At 41.4% G+C, this 21,100-nt stretch overlaps 2 protein-coding genes across 3 annotated transcripts in view; both read right to left on the bottom strand.

Moving 5' to 3' along the window:
• Nucleotides 1-486: 486 nt before the first annotated feature.
• Nucleotides 487-11,420, bottom strand: ALDH8A1 (aldehyde dehydrogenase 8 family member A1). Its single transcript, XM_057408019.1, has 7 exons — nt 11,188-11,420; nt 6,903-7,050; nt 5,326-5,481; nt 3,566-3,715; nt 2,828-3,084; nt 2,373-2,534; nt 487-954 (listed from the first exon to the last, which is right to left on the bottom strand). The coding sequence occupies exons 1-7, from the start codon at nt 11,323-11,325 to the stop codon at nt 502-504; spliced, it is 1,464 nt and encodes a 487-aa protein (XP_057264002.1). The 5' UTR covers nt 11,326-11,420; the 3' UTR covers nt 487-501.
• A 3,296-nt stretch (nt 11,421-14,716) lies between these two features.
• HBS1L (HBS1 like translational GTPase) overlaps nt 14,717-21,100 on the bottom strand; it is a 57,771-nt gene continuing 51,387 nt past the window's right edge. For both annotated transcript variants that reach the window (XM_057407989.1, XM_057408007.1), the window contains exons 14-18: nt 19,901-19,991; nt 18,150-18,258; nt 17,443-17,543; nt 16,434-16,578; nt 14,717-15,395 (exon numbers count right to left, since the gene is read on the bottom strand). In XM_057407989.1, the coding sequence (XP_057263972.1) occupies nt 15,384-15,395; nt 16,434-16,578; nt 17,443-17,543; nt 18,150-18,258; nt 19,901-19,991 (458 nt within the window). In that variant the 3' untranslated portion in view covers nt 14,717-15,383. The remainder of the gene's footprint in view (nt 15,396-16,433; nt 16,579-17,442; nt 17,544-18,149; nt 18,259-19,900; nt 19,992-21,100) is intronic.

Here is a 21,100-nt window from a genome sequence, read left to right as displayed (position 1 = left end):
TTAAAGGTACCGCCTCAGGCCTTTAGGGTACTGTTGCATTATTCCTTGTCTGATACCAATGAAGTGCAATATGGATTGGTACGTGGACCATACTGTTTATAGTGGGAACTGGCTGACTCCCATTATAGTATCGGCCTCACACTGTGCTTGCCACTTTGTCCCTCTAGGTAATTCACAAATCATAGGTACAGTCATATATCATCCTTTCTCCATCTCCCTTAGAGGAAGAGATGTTTGAGACAAGAATACTCAAAAAAGCTTTAGGATCAGTAAGATAACCAAGTTGTCTGTTTTGGGATGGATTGACTGTGGAGTCCATGCTGAACTTCTCATTCAACATGAAAGGCTGCATTTAACACTAGCATTTAGGATGACTTTTTTCAGCTGTTACAGATACTAGTCGCCCAAAGTTCAAGAAGAAGATGGCCACAATAGCAGCCTGTGTTCTAGAAAGCCATTTTTGGTAACACAAATTACTATAATTTATTTCGTTGACATACGTCAGTGCTTTATTGTGATGGTTTTGACCTCAGTGAAGAACTCATAGGAATCCTTTGCTCCCTCCCTTCCTATGCCCGAGGCTTTCATCCCACCAAATGGCAAGTTCAGATCTCTAATAAGCCAGCAGTTGGTCCACACCAGTCCAGACTGTAGTCTTCGTGCCACCCGATGAACGCGTCCCACATTGCTGGACCACACAGTAGCTGCCAAGCCGTATTTCACACTGTTGGCCCTTCTGATCACTTCTTCTTCTGTATCAAATGCTACCACACATGTCACAGGACCAAAGATCTCTTCTTGCATGCAGCAAGATTCATCCTGCACTTCAGCAATAACTGTGGGCAACATGAAATAACCTTTCTTGTTGCCAGCTGGGAGATCTAAGGAATCCACTCCCTCTCCACAGAGCACTCTGGCTCCTTCAGCCTGGGCTCTCTTCACATAGCTTCTCACCTGTGAAAGCAGCAGGAAAACATCGTTGCTAAAGGACACCGAATACTAAGGGTCCAGCCCTCCAGTTTGGACAGAACAGCAGGAGCCTCCGAGTATCTCCAGCTAGATCATGTTGCCTTTACTTTTCTCTAAACAACAGAGGGTCATTCCCTAGCTTTTGTTGTTATGTGGCTGGAAAAGTAAGGCTGGGTATTTCTTGCTGTAAAACAATTGTTCTCCCTCCCCAAACAGTAATCTAGCAGGAAACATTGCTAGCCCTTCTAGCTAAGTATTTTCAAAAGGGTAGGACCCCTGGTGAAAACATAAGTGGTCCCAGAGCCTCCCTCTCTTCTTACAGGCGCTTGGGCAGTTTGCTATGTATTCCATACCACAGTTCATTTCATCTGCTCCAAGGGATCAGTAATATTTTCCTACTTCACAGGCAGCCTTGTTAAATGTTTACATGCCACTAAGACGATGAAGTCACAAATGCTATAGAAAATCTCACCAATAAATAATTAAAGCTGTTTCCATGGCTGCTGCTATTGTATACTACCTTGAACACATACCACATGCTGTTGATCTGCTTCTCCTGTTCTGAAATCATTGCCTGGCTTCTCTCGCTATAGAAACACCACAGAGACATCACAGGGTGTCTTTTTTGCCTTTTAACCATCTTGGTAGGTTAGATTCGGAAGTCCTCTGTGGTGCCACATACCGAGGACCTCGGGAAGTGGGTGTTTCTACCACTCTACTTCAGAACAGGCCTGGAGAACCTGCTGAGGCATCAGGAAGCATGACGAAGGTCTAGCTTTCTCTCTCATTCTGCGGTTTTCAGTCTGCTTCTTGCTTATGCTGATGGTGTCAGATAGCTTTGGGATATGAGCATCTGCTCTCCTGAACACTGTCTGACATCATAAAAATTAATTTCATATAAGCCACTAAAACAGATTATGTCTAACTGTGCACCATTTTCAGCTCCCCTCCACACATATGTGATTCCAAATTATTAAAAGCTGTCCTGGGAAACTGTGTATTGTACTGCCCAGAATTTGTCAGTGATGTAAAATTGACTTTTACCTTGGTAACTAACTTACTAGGCACATAAGTGATCTTAGCAAATGCAATATTAAAATCCATGAAAATGTTGCTGAGTGCTGATTGGTTAGTATAAATTCCAGATTCAGAATTAACCATTTTGAATTATTTCATTAAAACAGGAATATTTTCTTGTCATTTTAAATTATTTTCCCCATACAATTGATTTTTCCAAAGTAATCACTTGATTCCAGGCCACAGGCAACAGCAATGACTTTGAATCATCATCCTTCTTAGCTAACCTTGGAGAGGACATGGTCCTTCCCATATACCGTTGAAATCAGCTTTTGTAACCCTCTAAAAACTGAAATAAGATCACAAGCTGAATGTAACATCATCACCTTTTCTAGGTGTTCTTTACTTATTAGTGCTCCCACGCTGACTGTAGGATCTGAGGGGTTTCCAGCCTTCCACTTCTTCGCCTCTGCCACAAACCTCTTCAAAAACTCACTGTATATGCCCCTCTGAACAAAGATCCTGGAAGTGCAGAGACAGATCTCGCCCTACCAAAAAGAAATAAACAAACAAGAAAACCAACAATATTAGTTCATATTATACTGTACTATCGATGAGTACCAGAAGTCACATCCCAGAATGAGATTTGTTTCCCGGCACCCTCAGGAGTGCAAACTACATTCACCTACACGGCAAAGTGTTTTTTTTCACCTCAACAGTTTAGGATTCAATTCAAAGGTTTGTGCACACGCACACACACTTAAAGATAGCCACACACTTAAAGATATACACACACCACCTGCTGCAGAGAGGGTTTATATGCTATAGAGGTGGGAAGCACCTGGTTGGCAAAGCTGGACTTCAGGGTTGTGGGGATGCATTGGCTTAAGTCAGCATCATCGAAGATGATGGCAGGGTTTTTGCCTCCCAGTTCCAGCGAAAGCCTTTTGCAGTGTGGAGCACTTTTCTCCGTGATCCTCTGGGCAGTCAGCGTACTCCCCGTGAAAGAGATCAGAGGCACATCAGGGTGGCAGACGAGGGCTTCTCCTGCCTTGGCGCCTGTTCCAAACACCACATTCACCACCCCATGAGGTACCCCTGGTGGGAAGAGAGGCACCAATTCCTCTGATCAGTCAAGCTCGCCTGATATCCATCATCAGAGATCCAGGTTTAAGTCATTGAGGGAAGAAGCAATTGTTCTCCTAGTTTTGCTTAATGGCGCATCAAATACAGCCATGACACAGCCATCGGGAGATGATTCTCACTTTCTTATGCTCTCATGATTCCTCTGCTGTCACCACAGACTTAGGACACCCTTAAGTGGAGCGTAGGAGGGGGAAAGGAAGAACATAAAGATTTTTCATGAGAAGATAGTGGAAAAAAATGGCCAATAATTGGGGTGGGAACATGGAATTGTATGAGGACAGGGAGAGCTTTTCGTCCTTCAGTGCAACACTCAGCTATAGCAAACAGTCTTTCCCAAAGTCTTTGAGCACTTTCTGATTTCTGCAACCAAAAAATGGTGCACAGACAAGCATTTCAACTCCATACCCCCTCCCCAGCATGCTACGGGACTTACCTGCTTTCTCTAAGAGCTTACACATCATCCAAGCTGTGACAGACGTCATCTCGCTTGGCTTGGCAACCACAGTATTTCCACATGCGATGGCAGGAGCTATTTTCCAGGTCAACAAATATAGTGGCAAATTCCAAGGACTAATTAAACCAGCTACAAAGAAAAACCATAAAACGCAGGAGTTTAGTCTCCTGGGATACAAAACTTGTTTTTCTGACCTCAGCTAATTCAGATTTATGAAGCACATTTAGCCACGGCTTTTATTTCCAGACAACTGTACAACAAATTTGCAGCTAGAAACATTTCCCATAGGCAGATAACTTTAAAATATTTGTGCAAATGATCCTAAAGTCCATCAGCCAAACTCTCTGAGTAGGTTTTACTGCTTCAGGGCAGAATCTTACATGCACGGGAAGTTTTTCAGTGTTTTCTAGGAACATTAATGCAAGGTTAACCATAACAGTAATTTACATCAGCTGCTCTGCAGTAATATTCTGTGTTAGCAAACAGCAAGTTAAGCAGCCGTAATGTGTTAGCTCAGATCACTTGCTTTCTGTTGCTCTAGGGAACCTCCCTTTTACCCCCTATCCCCCAGTTTTAACATTAAATAGGGCATGCATAATATGTAATGCATATTTTCCTGACAAATTTTAACCTAACTTCAGAGTTCCAAAGGTTTATCAGTGTACAAACTGTTTCCACAAATTGCTGAACGACCAGAATGTTTTCAATAATTGCCTTTGAGAATACTTTCACCTTACATATTTATAGGAAACAGTGAAAAAAAAAATCTGTAATTGCTAGGTATGACTGTTCACAGACACCACAGGATTTCATGCTATTTGATGGAACAGATGCAGTGAGTGACTTTTCCTTGTGAGAGTAATTCTACCAGTACTTATGCCCTCCACCGATCAAGAAAACTTACAAATGGGTCCTCTCCAGGTTAGCCAATTTTATATTTTAAATAATTCAAGTGTGAATGTGGAACATTCATATACATAAGATATTAGGAAGAAGATCTTTACTGTGAAGGTGGTGCAGCACTGGAACAGGTTGCCCAGAGAAGCTGTGGATCTTCTGACTCTGGCAATGTTCAAGGCCAGGTTGGACAGGGCTTTGCGCAACCTGGTCTTGTGGAGGGTGTCCCTGTGCATGGCAGGGGGTTGGAACTAGATGATATTTACTGTCCCCTCCAACCCAAACTATTCTGTGATTTAGATAAAACACCTGATCATGGAATCATTACCACTCCATTACTGGTCAGCTCAGCACAGTCACTGTATTTCTGAAGCATTAGCGGCATCTGGTGGCCGAGTTCAGCAATTCCCCAGGTAAAAGAGGTTTCTCCACTTAGCACCCGTGACAGGCTGAAATGTCACGTTGTAAACTACTACTGCTTCCCCAAAGGTGAGGAGGATCAAGCTCTCTCTGCAGCACTGTCTGAACTCCTGACTGCTTCTGAATGCCTCACTGATGCACAGCAGGAACACCTACTTACTCCGTGCTGCCCCATGTACAAAACGTAAGAGTGATTTTGAGAGCTACTAGATTAAACCAGGTGCTGTTTGAGGCATCTAAGCATTCTTTCTAACGTGAAGTAGAAAAATTGATTTTGCACAAAGTTGCTCATGCTTAGCAGGCTAGTCGTGCTTAGCACACAATCCAGAGACAATCAATGCTCTTTAAAAATCCTCTTTCTTTGTTGACCCACTGCTGAGGCAGACATTGCCAAGCTTTTCAGCATTTCAGGAGCACCATACCAACTCCCACAGGGGCCCTCAAGGTGTAATGCACACAGCCCATGGTTGCCATCTCGGTGCACTCTGTCACATGGTGAAGGATGGAAGAGGCAAAGAATCTGAAGTTGTACACTGCCCGAGGGATGTCCACTGTTCTAGCAAATGTAATAGTTTTTCCTGAAACAATAAAAAAAGCACACTGCTGTTATAACCGGCATAAACAGGGCTTTAAACTCTGCCCTGAAAACCCATTTGCATGGGTTTTAGGAAATGTCTTTTGTGCTGTGACCAAGTAATCCCCGGCACAACGCAAGCATAGTCAATGACAACAGCTTCCCTGATGTACTGCGTTCTAAACAACCAACAACTGAAGTCAAAGTCAGTAATCCTGAAAAGCAAGAATGGCCCAGGAATCCAAACTCGGTGACTTCTGATAAGTTCATGCACATCAACTCCAGTTTGCTCTGACACTTCATACCATACTAGAAATTTGGACCATACCCTCCATTTCAATATCGAACAAGACACACTATATTTGAGAAGGAGAGAAGCCAGAGAGTTGTAGTCTATGGGGCAGAGTCTAGTTGGAGGCCTGTAACTAGTGGAGTGCCCCAAGAGTCAGTACTGGGACCAGTATTATTTAATATATTCATCAATGATTTAGATGAGGGAATCGAGTGTACTGTCAGCAAGTTTGCTGATGACACTAAGCTGGGAGGAGTGGCTGACACGCCAGAAGGCTGTGCTGCCATCAAGCGAGACCTGGACAGGCTGGAGAGTTGGGCAGGGAGTAACTTGATGAAATATAACAAGGGAAAGTGTAGAGTCCTGCATCTGGGCAGGAACAACCCCAGGTTCCAGTATAGGTTGGGGAACGACCTGTTAGAGAGCAGTGTAGGGGAGAGGGACCTGGGGGTCCTAGTGGACGACAGGATGACCATGAGCCAACACTGTGCCCTTGTGGCCAAGAAGGCAAATGGCATCCTGGGGTGTATTAGAAGGGGGTGGTTAGTAGGTCGAGAGAGGTCCTCCTTCCCCTCTACTCTGCCCTGGTGAGACCGCATCTGGAATATTTTGTCCAGTTCTGGGCCCCTCAGTTCAAGAAGGACAGGGAGCTGCTGGAGAGAGTCCAGTGCAGGGCAACGAAGATGATTAAGGGAGTGGAGCATCTCCCTTATGAGGAAAGACTGAGGGAGCTGGGTCTCTATAGTTTGGAGAAGAGGAGACTGAGGGGTGACCTTACTAATGTATATAAATATATAAAGGGGGAGTGTCACGAGGATGGAGTCAGGCTCTACTCAGTGGCAAACAATGATAGGACAAGGGGTAATGGGTACAAACTGGAACACAAGAGGTTCCACTTAAACTTGAGAAGAAACTTCTTCTCAGTGAGGGTGACGGAACACTGGAACAGGCTGCCCAGGGAGGTTGTGGAGTCTCCTTCCTGGAGACATTCAAAACCCGCCTGGACACATTCCTGTGTAACATTATCTAGGTGTTCCTGCTCCGGCAGGGGGATTGGACTAGATGATCTTTTGAGGTCCCTTCCAATCTCTAGCATACTGTGATACTGTGAGATCAACAGTTCAAATTTTTACCCTGGTCCTTTGACTCTGCTTTTGCAAAAGCTTCCAGGTCATGTTCAATTAGGTCTGCCAATTTGTTCAGGATCTGAGATCTTTCCAACGGACTTTTTGAGGACCAATTTGGGAAGGCATCTTGGGCAGCTTTGACAGCAGCTTCCACCTAAAGAAGCAAAAGATGGAGGGTGAATGCTAATGAAAGGCCTTAGAAGGAATCAGACAATCAGCAGATGAATTCATATTTGGGAGGCTCATAATCCAGATCACATTGTTGGAAAGACGGCATCTCTTCTGAGCTATGACTATCGACAGCTTCTCCATTTTCACTTTCTTGGGATACTATCCCATAACTCAAGAAGCGTTACTGAAATAGAGCATTTAGAAAAGAAAATGCCACTGTAACTCTTGCTTTTCTCTAAATTCCAACAACTAGTGGGCAACCCTCCAGGCCTGGAGGAAATACCAGACTAGTCAATTATCACCAGGCAAGTGCCGCCGGCCAAACACCCATGCAGAATCTTGTTTCTCATGAGGGAAAGTGCAAGAATCTCCCAAAGCGAATGCAGCCTCAATCTAAATGTCCACCATCCTTGCAACACAAGACTTCAGCCACACTAGGCAATGATGAAAGTTGGGGAAGGAACGAACTGTATGGCCTGCTAGCCTTTGACTTCCAATTTCTTTTCCACAGCTGGTTCAAGCAAAGACTAAGAATATACTTACAGAACAGCACTCAAAGAAAATATTTCCATCTCACCTGATCACAGCTGGAAACCCATTAACAACCTCACCGAAACAAAAAATAAATAAAAGAAACGGTTCCTTTCTAAACTCTTGGGTTTTGGTCAGTTCCCTCATCAGATACCTAATGAAGTCTACAGATATTATTAATATTATTATATGCCTCTATATAGATGCGTATCAGTCTCCTAAGTATTTTGGCTGAGATGTCCATAACACTTGCATGGTCATTCAGCCTGACCTCGCTGAATAGGGGCAGATTACCAGCACTTTTCTGAAGCAGACTAGGCTTCAAAGGATTAAAATTCACCAGAAAGCTTTCTGTCTCATCAGTCGTTTCCCCTGGGCTCTTAAATGGAAGTTACCTGCATCTATTGATTTATAAGCAGCTCCTTTTTTATGTTTCCCAGTCTCTCAGATTACTAAAGATGGTTCCAACATCCTTCTATATTTTAATTAATTACCCTATTTCCCAGCTTTTGCTTCATATATATCACTTCTTATTGCTTCTAATGTCTAATATAAGCACCAAGGTGAGCTTTTAGCCAGAGCTGTTTTAGCTGCTTACCCATCATTTTTGCTCCCAATTTTCTTCAGCTTTTGGAAATCTTCCCAAGTCAATAATTAGGAGGATGCTGATGTAATATTAATCAGATCATTCTGACCTCTCCTAATTTTGCCATGTTGCTGGTTCCTGTGTAGTCACTAACGGCTCTTTTCCACCAATTCCATAAAACGAAGCTCCAAATTCATTCCTTCACATTGTGATGGGTGCTATCAAAAAACCACCACAAAATAACTAACAGAAACTCCAAAGGTGTTTTACTCAGAAGGACACAAAAGTGGGTGAAAACCCCTTCCTCCCCATGCATATGAGAACTTACGATCTCTCTAAAAATAAGGAGCAGAGTCTGAGGGCCAGAATGACATTGGTATGGAGGCCAAGGTGGGAAAAAAAATCAACTTGCACAAGGTCACCCAGATCACCGACCAAGCTCAGAACTGCACTCTTTCAACTGTAGCTGGACAACCTACTGCTCAGGTGCTGACCTGCGGTGGGCTGTCAACCACTGAACGGCTGGAGTAGGGCCAAAGCTAGTCTGGGAAAGGGGAACTGCAGCTTCTTCAACGAGTCAGGTGTGGACGGCACAGTACACCCTGAAAAGGTTCACCCTCTATGAAACCACACACCACTTTTACTAATTAAGTTGTTCTTCCACCTTCCCGTCATTAGGTGCCATTGTGGTGCTGCTTCTCATCTGCCGTGTCCTCTCTGGCCTTTTGTGCTTCAAGAGAGAGCTGATAAGAAGTTAAGGCTATCTGCATTGATAAGCCAGTGGGTTTAGGAGAAGGAAGATGATGTTGCATTTTCACAGACAGCAGAAAATTAGCAAAGGAAGGAATGAAGTGGCAGTGGACTGATCTTAAAAATAAAAAAGCAAGAGGAAAAAGGGAGGGAGACTGGTACAGAAGAAAGAAAAGAGCATACAAAGGTTAATCAGTTACTTAGTTTGCCTGGCAAAAAAGCAGCAGAGACAGTCAAGCCACAAAGAAAACACATGTAAGAATTCAACTATGAACTTGTGTGTCTGAAACGCTTCCTTCTGCTTTCCTCTTCTGCACAAAACAGACACAGAGAAAGAACACACAATCCAGGCCTGTCGTAAAAGGTTGATACTGAAATGCCCCAACCTGCCCTCAGGACATGACATTTGCTTTCCCAGGAGATGATGCACAGGAGCAAGGTTCTTCGAAGAAACTTCTTTTTTTTTTTTTAAGAAGATACTTGTCAGGACTAATTAGCTCTCACAGCCTGCCATTGGAGACGCAGGGCACCTGTTCAGCTTGCTTCGAGTACTGCTATTTGGAACCTAACACATCTAGCTTCAGGGAAAATTAACCCCTGGAATAAAAACCAACCCCAAACATTTAGTGGATTTGGCAGAAACTGGCTGAAATGGCCAGTGCATCTGAACTGGTGTTAAATTCCAGGACCAGCAACAGATTTGCTGTCTGCCCCTGTTCTGCCCTCTAACCTTCCACCAAAACGAACCAAGAAAGAAGTCCAACTGGACATTAAGCCTTGCTAGAAACCAGCATCCCAAGTTCTCTGCTGAACCTGGGTCCACATGATTAATTTGCTGCCTCTAGATGCCTTCTGTGTAGTATGTGACTGCATTTTCCCCTGAAGCTTATTCCATCAGTCACCAGTGGACACCAGCTCTGCAGAGCTCAACCTTCTTGTATAGTTGTCTAAAGGCAGGAGTAAAGCACTTGGCAGGTTTACAGGTGTTTAAACCAGGTTCCTGCTGCTACACATCATCACTAATTCAGAAAACTGAAAGAGCCATTGCTCTTTAGTGTATTTGAAACGTATCTCCAGGATGTCCAGCAGCCTACTTGCTGTTCTGGCACTCTCACATCTCTCTAGTTTTAATGATTTTGCAAATGAATGAACAGGAAGATTTGCACCTGCAGATCAAAGAGAAGTCTCTTCAAGCATAATTAGGGTTGGAATGAACTTGCACCAATGTATTTTAGCAAATCCAGCCTGTTACTCTTTAACCCTTAGTCATCATCATCTAGCAAATATTTACCCAGTTGAAATTACAGTGCAAAGTTTTCTGCTGAGAGAAGCAAAGACAAAAGACATCAACAGGACTGAAATCCAAGTGAAGGGAACAGCTACACGCAGTAGCAGTTTGTTTAAAAAAAAAAAAGTTTTGGAAATACTTGTCAAAATCTTCCAGTCCCTTTGCCTTATCCAAGCTTTTCTACTTGTTTCTCTCTTCAGTAAATCTGAAACACGATGTTGGACACATTTGTAGGTCCCTTATAAGGCAGCTTCAATGAAAGTGCAGCTCCCCAGATGAATGTCATATTGCCCGTCCACACCTGAAGACATATAAGGTAACAGGAAACATTCATCCCACTGGAGAGCACACGGCTGGAAACACTACACTGATGTAGAGAACAGGCTGCATTACAAGGAAACATACACTCATCACAGCCACTTCATCACCTCACTTAATATCCAGCGGCTAATACCAAAACCAGAGAGATCTGGAAGCTGTTTACCATCTTCAGGGAAGAGTCAGCAAGCCAAAAATCCTTTTAAATGACCACCGCAAATCATCAAGACACTAAGGAAGAGCACAGTTGTATACGGTGCCTCCAAGATATTTTACAAAAGAGATCAATAAACCCTTTTCTCTCACACAGATTGTTTATACTTACAGCTTGTCTAAGTGTTATTGTTAACTTTTGTACAAGCCATCTCCTGTGTGAGCTGAAGGAGCTTCACTGAAGCTGTGTTGATTTATACCAGCCTGGGATCCAGCCTGTAACTTTCTAACAGCAAAATATAAGAAAAAAACAACAGTATTTGCTGCTGGTGCAGCAATAGATTACACAGCGCCACAGTATAATCAAGAACTTATATAAGCATTTAAGTCTCCAGCATTTTTTTGTTCTCTCGCCTTCAGTGTCTCCCACTCAAAATATTAATGCTATGTGCATTAAACGCTTTCAGTTCTTTGCACATCTGGATAGTACTCACCTCTTCTTTGCCACTGTCTGGCACCCTGCAATAGACATCTCCAGTGGACGGATTATAGGAGTCTATGTAGGAGGAACAAGGAACAAATTTGCCACCTATAAAGTTTTCCAGCACCAAGAGATCCTTTGAGTGAGCCATCGTTAGCCGCTTGCTTAATCTGTATTTTTTTTCTGCAAGGCATCAGGTTGGATTAGTAGGTCTGCATGTATATTTGCACAGCAAGTCTGAACTCCTCCCCCTCTCTCTGTTTTCCCTGCACCGCTTGCTCATGAGGGGGAAAAAACCCTGGCAATAACAGCAGAAAAGAGGAAAGGGAGGGGGGTGGAAATTACTGTTTCTGTGACACTCGGCTCTTTTCTAGGAGTTGAAGCAGGGGGGCAGGACCAGCTTAGTTGTCAGAAACAGCTCCCGTCTATACAAAATGAAGTACTAAAGAAGGGAAGAAAAGAATAATTTGACAGAGAAATTTCTTCCTGCGTCAGTTCTTCAAGATACAGTCTGAAGCCCTTTTGCCCCAGATACACAAAATAATTCAACACACAAACATCAAGCCAAGGACCTGCTTCTTATCACCAGCAGAGACAGAGAAGAGACACCTAGACAACCACGTCTGTGGCTCATGTTCACTGCTTGTCACCATCAATACTTTTCCTTGTAACCCCAAAAACAATGCTTCTGCCAAACCAAAATATTCTAAACATAAGAAGCGCTCTTTTTTTAACACCAGTATCCCCAAACATCAAACAACACAAGCAGCTGAATGGCCCTTCAATTCGAGAGTTGAGAAGCACAATCCTACCTGATACACTGTTATACGTTGCCAAGAAACCCAGTTTGTTAAAAAGAAGCAAGACAACAGCTTTACTGCTTTTCCTTCCGTATATATGCCAGCGGAAGCTACCTTACTATAGAGAAGCCTGTTACATATAATTAGGTTTTTCTTTAACTCTCCAATAACCTGCCTGGTAAGAGCCGTATAAAAGATATTTTTCTCCAACAGAGCATGCTTAAGAGCATCAAACTGCTCCTAGATTGCATGCCAACTTCTTCCATTCCAGAGATACTCTACATCCATATTAGACAGCAGTGTGTCGTCACCAGGAGATTGTAAATACCTCAATCAGCAATTTTTAAAGTTCTTGCATCCTATACCACTGCCAAGCCATCATATTCCTTGTGGATCAACGTGCAAATTATTTGGATTGAACAACAGTGATACATTTTTGTTGCACAACAGATCATTTATGCATCAACCAGCTGGTGCCTCTGGGCAGAGTTCAGATCAGTGCTGAAAGGTGGTGCAGTCATATCGAAATTGGATTAGGTAATACCTCCAGCTCCCCAAAGTTACAGACCAGGAAAACATGAAGTAGATTTTCACTTGTCGCGGAATACAGTCTCAAAACTCAATGCAGGAAGGGTTATTAGAGGTTCATTCTGTATCACACTTCCTTATCCACAAACAGCAAGGAAGTTAGTGTAGTCTTAAAACTGAAGACATATTTCTTCTGCTACAGGCACTTCTGCTGTCCCCTGACATTTAAGGCAACCTAAACATTTTCAAGGCTTTAAGGAAAGTTCAAGTGGAACAGTTTCAACATAGGAGCTTGGCAGTACAAAATCTCTGGAATCCAACAAGTGCACTGAACCTTCACAGCTGGCATGCTGAAACTGGTGAAGTACTTAAATGTAATGTCTTCGTTATAAAAAGACATAACAAATAGTGTTAATTCATAAGCTTCAGTTTTGGCAATAACAGTTTTCAGATATTTCAGATTTTGTAAGATTTTACAAAAGTCATTTCCACATAAAGCGTTGCTGATACTTCTCTAATGTGCATGTAGTCAACAGTACAATTGATCTATCTGCACTATCAAGTGCTGGTTATCTGCCTAATTGGGGCTAAAACATGTAAGTGCAAAAACAGTCACCTACCAAAAAAAGGCATGTGGGAAGAGTTGTTACAGACTGAACGTGACTTTGAACTAAACAACCATCATAGGCTTTTTGTGTTCTTCATCCCAGAGGTCACAGCTTTACTTCAGTCAACCTCAGTGAATGATGCTCTGGAATGACCACTCCTTCCCCACACTACTAACTATGGTCAAAGAGGACCTGCGTACAGGTTCTGAAGCACCCGAGATCCTCTCACACTTCCTACAGAAAAAAAGTCTTCTGAGCTGTAGTAAAGTGTGTCTGTCCTGAGCTTATGTTGAAGGCAGCAGCAGGACTCTTTTCAGCTGGAAGGTTTCACTTGCCCTATTACTGACAAGCGAGAGGGAGTTACAGGCTCAAGTAAGCACAACAATTTGGCTTTAGCATACATCCCAAGAATAAACTGTCAGCTTTTGTTCAAAAGAGCACCAAGTCTGAATGAAAGAGATGCATATGTGCAGTAGCTGCAGAGTAAGATGAGAAAAACTGAAGTTGTTTGCACAGAAAGACAAGGCGCATGCCAGTTTCGCATTTTAACTCATCAGTTTCATAGAATCATAGAACAGCTAGGGTTAGAAAGGGCCTTAAGATCACCCAGTTCCAACCCCCCTGCCATGGGCAGGGACACCTCACACTAAACCATGTCACCCAAGGCTTCATCCAACCTGGCCTTGAACACCACCAGGGATGGAGCATTCACAACTTCCCTGGGCAACCCATTCCAGTGCCTCACCACCCTAACAGGAAAGAATTTCTTCCTTATATCCAATCTAAACTTCCCCTGTTTAAGTTTTAACCCATTACCCCTTGTCCTATCACTACAGTCCCTAATGAAGAGTCCCTCTCCAGCATCCCTATAGGCCCCCTTCAGATACTGGAAGGCTGCTATGAGGTCTCCACGCAGCCTTCTCTTCTCCAGGCTGAACAGCCCCAACTTCCTCAGCCTACCTTCATACAGGAGGTGCTCCAGCCCCCTCATCATCCTCGTGGCCCTCCTGTGGACTTGTTCCAACAGTTCCATGTCCTTTTTATGTTGAGGACACCAGAACTGCACACAATACTCCAGGTGAGGTCTCACAAGAGCAGAGTAGAGGGGCAGGATCACCTCCTTCAACCTGCTGGTCACGCTCCTTTTGATGCAGCCCAGTATATGGTGGCTTTCTGGGCTGCGAGCACACACTGAAGCCGGCTCATGCTCAGTTTCTCATCGACCAACACCCCCAAGTCCTTCTTTGCAGGGCTGCTCTGAATCTCTTCTCTGCCCAACCTGTAGCTGTGCCTGGGATTGTTTCGACCCAGGTGTAGGACTTTGCACTTGTCATGGTTAAACTTCATGATGTTGGCATCAGCCCACCTCACAAGCATGTCAAGGTCCCTCTGGATGGCATTCCTTCCCTCCAGCGTATCAACCGAACCACACAGCTTGGTGTCATCGGCAAACTTGCTGAGGGCGCACTCAATCCCACTGTCCATGTCAGCAACAAAGATGCTGAACAAAACATTTTTACTCTGAAACTTCTGAGTAATGGAAATTAAAGAATGATTTAACACAATTTAGCAGTGTTTAAATAACAAAAGATGAAGGAGCCAAGAATTATGCTCAGACAAAGTTATTTTATTATTCCTACAGTTTAAAAAATAAAATTAGCCAATGTTGGCATGAGTTCCACTACACAGCAAAAGAAAATTTATGGTTTTTAAATAAATTCTGGGACAGGGAAAACAATCTCAAGATACCACTACCGGCCTTTCTCTTGAAATCAAAGTAAACAGCTCTTTTTTTTCCCCTGAATATGCATTCAAATCAAACCTAAAAATATATTAGACCAATAAAGTTACTTCACTGAATTAATGTGCAGAAAGAAAAAAAAAAAGCAAATCTAAGAAAATATGTAAACAATTTATGTCTGGAAGTAAGGAGTTTATTTCATGATGATTCATCACCTTCTTCTCTAATTCAACTTTCTAAGATTTTTCCATCAAGCTTTCTAAGGGCTATATTCCACATGGAGAAACACATGAGATTCTTGAGATCGAGAAGTGCAACATTAGGAGTTCCTTGTCAGTTGGCATCTTGTTCTGCAGTGGGAGAGACTGATGAAGGGCTCCCCAGACGTCTCACACAATCTGACTTTTGTCATCATCATCTTATCCCCAGTTAATTGCACTTGTTCCTTCAACTGAAGTAATTGGATTCTTAAACAGAAGTTTGAGCATCTTGACTGCATTTTGGTTGGACAGTGAAAGTTCTCGCACCACTGTCATTCTTTAATCTAAAAATACAAGCAGATGGAAAAAACCCTATGGTGAAAAACGAAGTACCAAATGTAAAAGGATCGCAGCTTTTTTCAATATGATCTATTTAGATGTGCAAACAATTCCTTTTGTTCTGAAATTCTCTTGAACAAGATATATAAACTAGTAAACCCCAAACAGCTGAGAGTTTAGTCTCCAGTTCTGCAGACACAGGGCATCACAGACCTAAGACCCCAGTCACTTCAAGTTAAACTTATTGAAAAATGGGTACAAGATTAAAGCCCTAATTTTGTATCCTATTTAAGATAAGGCAGATTATGAAGAGCATTAAAGCTCCATAAAGGCCAGAGCCCAGCATACCTATGCACACAGGGACAAGACAGAAATTCTTTCCAATTTTTTGACATTAAATGATTCATCTTTAAGTCCCAGTACCAGAACTAGGTTAATCTGACTAAACTGCTCTCCCTCAGGCCTAGAATTAGAAGTTATATTCTAAACCAAAAATCATAGGAAGATTTTGTTAATCTGATAGAGGACATTCATATTTTTTGATCCTAACAGGAGGCAAAGCGTTTCTATTTAGCCCCACAGCCTTTGCTTCCTCTCACACAGGCATCAGTAAGACTCAAATGTACAACTGTCTTTACTGCTAACAGAAAAGATCTGGAATCCAAACTAGCAACAGTAAATTGACCAACGCTTCTTATTTACAAACTAATTCAGGTATGTTTATACAGACAATCAGGTTTTGGAAAGACTGATGCGCATTAAAATAGTTAAGGTTAAATAAACCTTAGCTTTAAACTCCAGAGAGGAGGGAAAATACGCAACATTCAACAATTTAAACTGAGTCATTTTTGGTCCAAATAAATTGAACAGAACTGTTACAAGTTTTCCTCACATCTTGCTGAAGCACTGTCTCTTTCAGCAGAATAAAATCACTTTTTAGACCAAAGGGGGTAAAACAGGTCTTAACCATAAAAACTGAATGTTATATGAAAGTTAACACCGTTCTTTTATAGTATGGAAAGTCTGCTACAAAAACGCCATACCTCTGTGACAACTCCTGCAGCAATAGTGGAACCACTGTAGCGTAACATAAACCTCCCAAGTTCTTTAAAATCTTTATACAACTCTAGGGCAACAGGTCTTTGAGTCTGTAGTTCTATTAGAGCATTCTGTCCTTTAGACAAGAACCTACACATAAATAAGCAGAAAACTCCATTATAAATACATGCATGAATTAAAAAGAGAACAGTGAATGAATGGAATAAAAAATTAAAAAGCCAAAAGGATTATGATCAAGCTTGATTTCAAGTATAACCCAAGCCACCAGACTGAAAACACATTTGCCTGGAGCATACCCTTTAGAAAGACAGTCAAGTTTTCTTCAAAAGCTTCTACAGAAGGGCACCAACATTTAGCAAATCGTTTTAATTATCTCACTTAATACCCATTTTTTCATGTCCAGTAGAAATCAAGCCCTGTTTCAAAATTCTTTGCTCTGTAGTCATGATTTTTCTTCCCATTACCTTTCAAGCAACAGTTTCAGCCATGCAAAAGGATTATTCTGATAACACTGTCTCAGATAACATTTCTACCCAAATAGCTTTGAGTAACTAGAAGGAAGTTCCCATAGTTTAACTCGTATGTGAAGACTCCTTAAATCTGATTTTCTCCGACCCACTGTCTAGCCAAGCTTTAGACAGTAACCCCTCTCGAGAATTATACGAGGAAAAACTAAACCAACAAACAAAAACAAAGCAAAAAAACAAACAAACAAAAAAATCCTTTAAGTACAGGGTTGGTGATGTAGGATTTACTACAAATTCTGCAAGTGACCTTGGGCAAGTCATTCTACCTCTCAGGTGCTTTGCATTTATCATGTTTGGTTACAGAGTTTTTTCACTCTGTAAAGCACTCTGAAATCTAAACATGAAACCAGCTAAAACAATGAAAGCCTATTCTTTAAACACATCATTGTTTCATAATAGAAAATGCTCAGTGTGTAAATACATATATTAATCAAAAGAGCCATTTCTTAAATAATTATTAACTTACTTAGGTTTACTCTTTGTCACTTCACCAGTGCTTTTGTGCAGGACACTCAACAGTCTTCTAATAGTAGCAGGTTCACTCACAGTTTGATAGTGTAAAAGCACCTAAAAATATTTTTTATGTTATTAAACATTCTACAGTCAGAAATCCCAGGTGTTACTACTTGAAAACCTCAACTTCTTTTAAGACTCATTTTTTGAACAAATGCTTATAAAACTTTTCTCATAGGAGTCTCTGCCCATCAGTAACTGTTTTTAGTTCATAAACTTTGTGATGTGTAGAATTATGACAGAAAGATTATTTATTAATTCATCATAAATACATTGCTCATTCTTAAGTGTTTTGCTTTTGACACTTAAGTGTAATACCACAGCATGAACTGGTACTTTATTTATTTTAAAGGTATCTTACAACTAAGTTCATCATTATACTCCTACAAGGCATAAGCTTTCTAAAGGACAGTCTAATTGGACTGGTGGAACTCATGTTCTCTGAAATGGCAAAGCTATGCATTAAAAGCTATTAAGAAAATACATAAGCAGCCATAATAGCCCCTTACATCCTCTTCAAAACACAGAAGAATCCATTTCATCCGGACAGATGGAACTGCTTCTGGATGCTAAATGCCTCCCATGTTTGGGGGGTTGAACATGGAAAGGAAAAGCCCCGAGGAAGCTGTAATGAACATAGGAACTTTCACAGACACTTACAGGAAATCCTTTAGTGATTGGAACCTCAATATTGAAGATGAGAACCCGAGCTCTGAAACGAGTGCAAACTTTAATGGGTTCCTTGGGATCACAATATACACAGCCAACACTACAAGAGAGGTGAACAAAAGAAACTGATATATACCTTGACATACAAATGTTATTCACTGCACTGGAAAAAGACAAACATTTACGACAAGTAAAGCAAAGACAATGTCACTTTAATACAACCTAAGGGTGGGGAAAAAAAAAAAACAAAAGCAAACCACCAATCAGGAACACCGTATTAAAGCCTATAATGAAATTAATTCCTAGACAATGTCTAGGGTACTTTGTGGGTATGCATGAGAAGGTCTGTCTAGTTCAGTGAACAATTATGTCCATTGCTAATCAGTTTCTAAAAATGTCAGTGTTTCCTCCGCATAGGTACTTTGAAGAATTGGACTTCCATTCAGAGATTAATTGTTCCAGAGCAACAACATAAATTAATGCAGGGTGCCCAACGTTGCAGTTCTGCTGCCTACAAGTCAATTATTTTGTGGATAAAGAGATACTGTGCTCAGGACTCTCAAAATTTAAATCTCTCAGCAGCTTTTTCAAAATACTCTACATGGAGTATTTCCAAAATACTCTACACGGAGTCACAAAAAGTTGGTGCTCTTTACAAGTCAGTCAGGTAGACCAGACATAGCTTTTTCACAGTAGCGAGTTTAGCCATCTAAAATAAAAGGAAAATTAATCCCACACAGGAAAACATGACTGAAGAGAATAAACTGCACAATTAAATGTATGAAATTTCAGATGCAATCAAATTTCATCTCTATCAAGAGGACTTAAAACTTTGTACCTGTTCTTGACAAATCTAACATCTCCAAAAGATGAATGACATCAAGCTAATGAAGCCTTCATTCAACAAGCAGAGCAAGACTTCTCCTCCTCCCCCCATTTACCACAGAGAATCACGCTCCATTACAAGATGGCAATACAGAAAAGCCCAAACTTTTCCCTTAAACACAGAACATAACTTTGCTAAACTATCAATGCAAGGATTTTTTTCTAACAGTAGCTTGAAAGTTTACTCTCTGAAGTCCAAATGATTGTAAAAATGATGAATGAATTATGGGTCCAACTTTCTAACCTGAACAAAACCTGACACTTACCTAAAAGCTTGAGGCTAGTGCTTAGCATGAAACCTACAGACTGAAACAAACACTAATAGATCTACTGTGTCTCACTGAATGTGATCCCCAAAAAAGGAGGCAGCAAAACATGTACCAAAACAAATGTTACAAGCAGCTAAATGTGTTGAATAAATAGTTTCCATCAATTCCACTTGTCCAGATTTACTTACTGGTATGCAACAGCAGTCATCAATATGTTTTGTTAGAATGGTTTATGATTTGATAAGCTCTTCAAAAATCTTTTGTTTCATTTAGCAACAAGTATACTTAATTCAGCAATTAAAATGTCCAAGGACAAGTCTTAAGGTCACCAAGATTTTGAAGGTTACCACTGTCAGCACTAGGGCAAAGTAGGAACACTAACAGTATTCTTCTGAGGTAGCCGTTGTACATGTAGCAGATGTTTCCAACGTTTGTACATGCAAGCCAGGTGATAGGCATCACTTTGGTTTTAAATATCCTGGTAGCCACATCATTCTTCAAGTAAACCGCTGATTGTTAAGTATAATAGTTATACAGCTTTTCATTAAAAACAAACCGTTACTTAGACTGAAACCCAGTTCTGCTCACTTGATTTTGATGATATCCATGCCGGTCAAAGTGAGAGTAACGTGATCTCCTGCTGCAGCCCAATCAACTGGTTCATCATGCAGTGTGATTCCTGGAAATGAGTAAGAACAGAACCTCACAGTGAAGTACCTAGGTTCTGAGCTACAAACAAACAGCTCTGTTTGGGCCATTTGTGCTTCATCAACCATTACTCATCAAATTTCAGTATGAATGGGTTGAGAGTAAAAGCTTTTTAACTGAGAAGACTGAGGAAGCCTTGTTTCCCCCCTTGGTGAGGACTCACTTATTCTCTCACTCCACCCTGCACAACAACATGGCTTTATTTAAGCCAGAAGAGAGGACCTGGCACTTGCCACAGAGCGCAAATGACGCAATCCCGAAAATGCTGTAGTACTAAATATCTCCATATCTGCCCCACCCATCCTTTGAGGCACACGCACACCCTAGACCGCATCTTTCATGTACTTTAATGGTATTGTGTCAACTTTCATTTACCTTAAGTGGGTTTGCTGACTCTTTCATAAAAAAAAAGCGTAACTGATGCCTACCATTCACAATGTCGTGTCTATTCAAAAGCCCCTTTAAAAGTAACAATGTTCTGATTTTGATGTATTTTAACCTGGTTTATAAGACAACCTGACTGGTGGGTATGGACAAAACCAAATACTCTTGAACTAACATTCTGAGGTTTCTTGTAGACACCAAGAAGGAAATTTAAAAAAAACCCCACTTTTTATGAATCCTGCATACATTAATAGGATCTAGTTCTGTTTTACTACAGACTGATGTGCAAACCTGTTCCCAAAACCACATGCCAGAAAGCATCATTCAATTGTGTTCAGTACTGTTTTTTTAAGCAGGGGATACAAAATACATCTTTTCGATGCTACTTCTTCCACTTGCAGAACAGGAATGGCTACAGTGGTCTGATACCGACATTTATCTGCATTACTGTAACATTCCTGTGCACATGAACAACGTGCATACAACTGTATAAAACAGGCACAATGAAAAGCTTCACAAATGAGCACTGAACAAGCTGGTTCTGGAACTGAGCAAGACAGTCAAACCTGCACACAGCTTAATTCAGGATAAGTAGTTAGACATAGAAACCTATTCATTTACTTTGAGGACTTAATTTTTTATTCAGTGGTCAATGTAGGAAAATAATAATTTTGTCTTTTTGTTTGCACATGAAAT

The sequence above is a fragment of the Pezoporus wallicus genome, unplaced genomic scaffold (genome assembly GCF_028554395.1).
Source record: "Pezoporus wallicus isolate ANWC-B61680 ecotype Strahan unplaced genomic scaffold, APGP_CSIRO_Pwel_v1 contig_3817, whole genome shotgun sequence".
Lineage (NCBI taxonomy): Eukaryota > Metazoa > Chordata > Aves > Psittaciformes > Psittacidae > Pezoporus > Pezoporus wallicus.
The sequence above is the reverse complement of the archived record's forward strand: the minus strand, read 5'-3'. Positions and strand labels throughout refer to the sequence as shown.

Excerpts from the sequence above, each read along its gene's own strand:
- ALDH8A1 (XM_057408019.1), bottom strand. The coding sequence starts at position 11,325 with ATGGCTCACTCAAAGGATCTCTTGGTGCTGGAAAACTTTATAGGTGGC. Across the intron at positions 7,051-11,187 it reads CAGACAGTGGCAAAGAAGAG|GTGGAAGCTGCTGTCAAAGC; the intron begins GTGAGTACTATC and ends TTGCTTCTTTAG. Across the intron at positions 3,085-3,565 it reads TAAGCTCTTAGAGAAAGCAG|GGGTACCTCATGGGGTGGTG; the intron begins GTAAGTCCCGTA and ends TCTTCCCACCAG.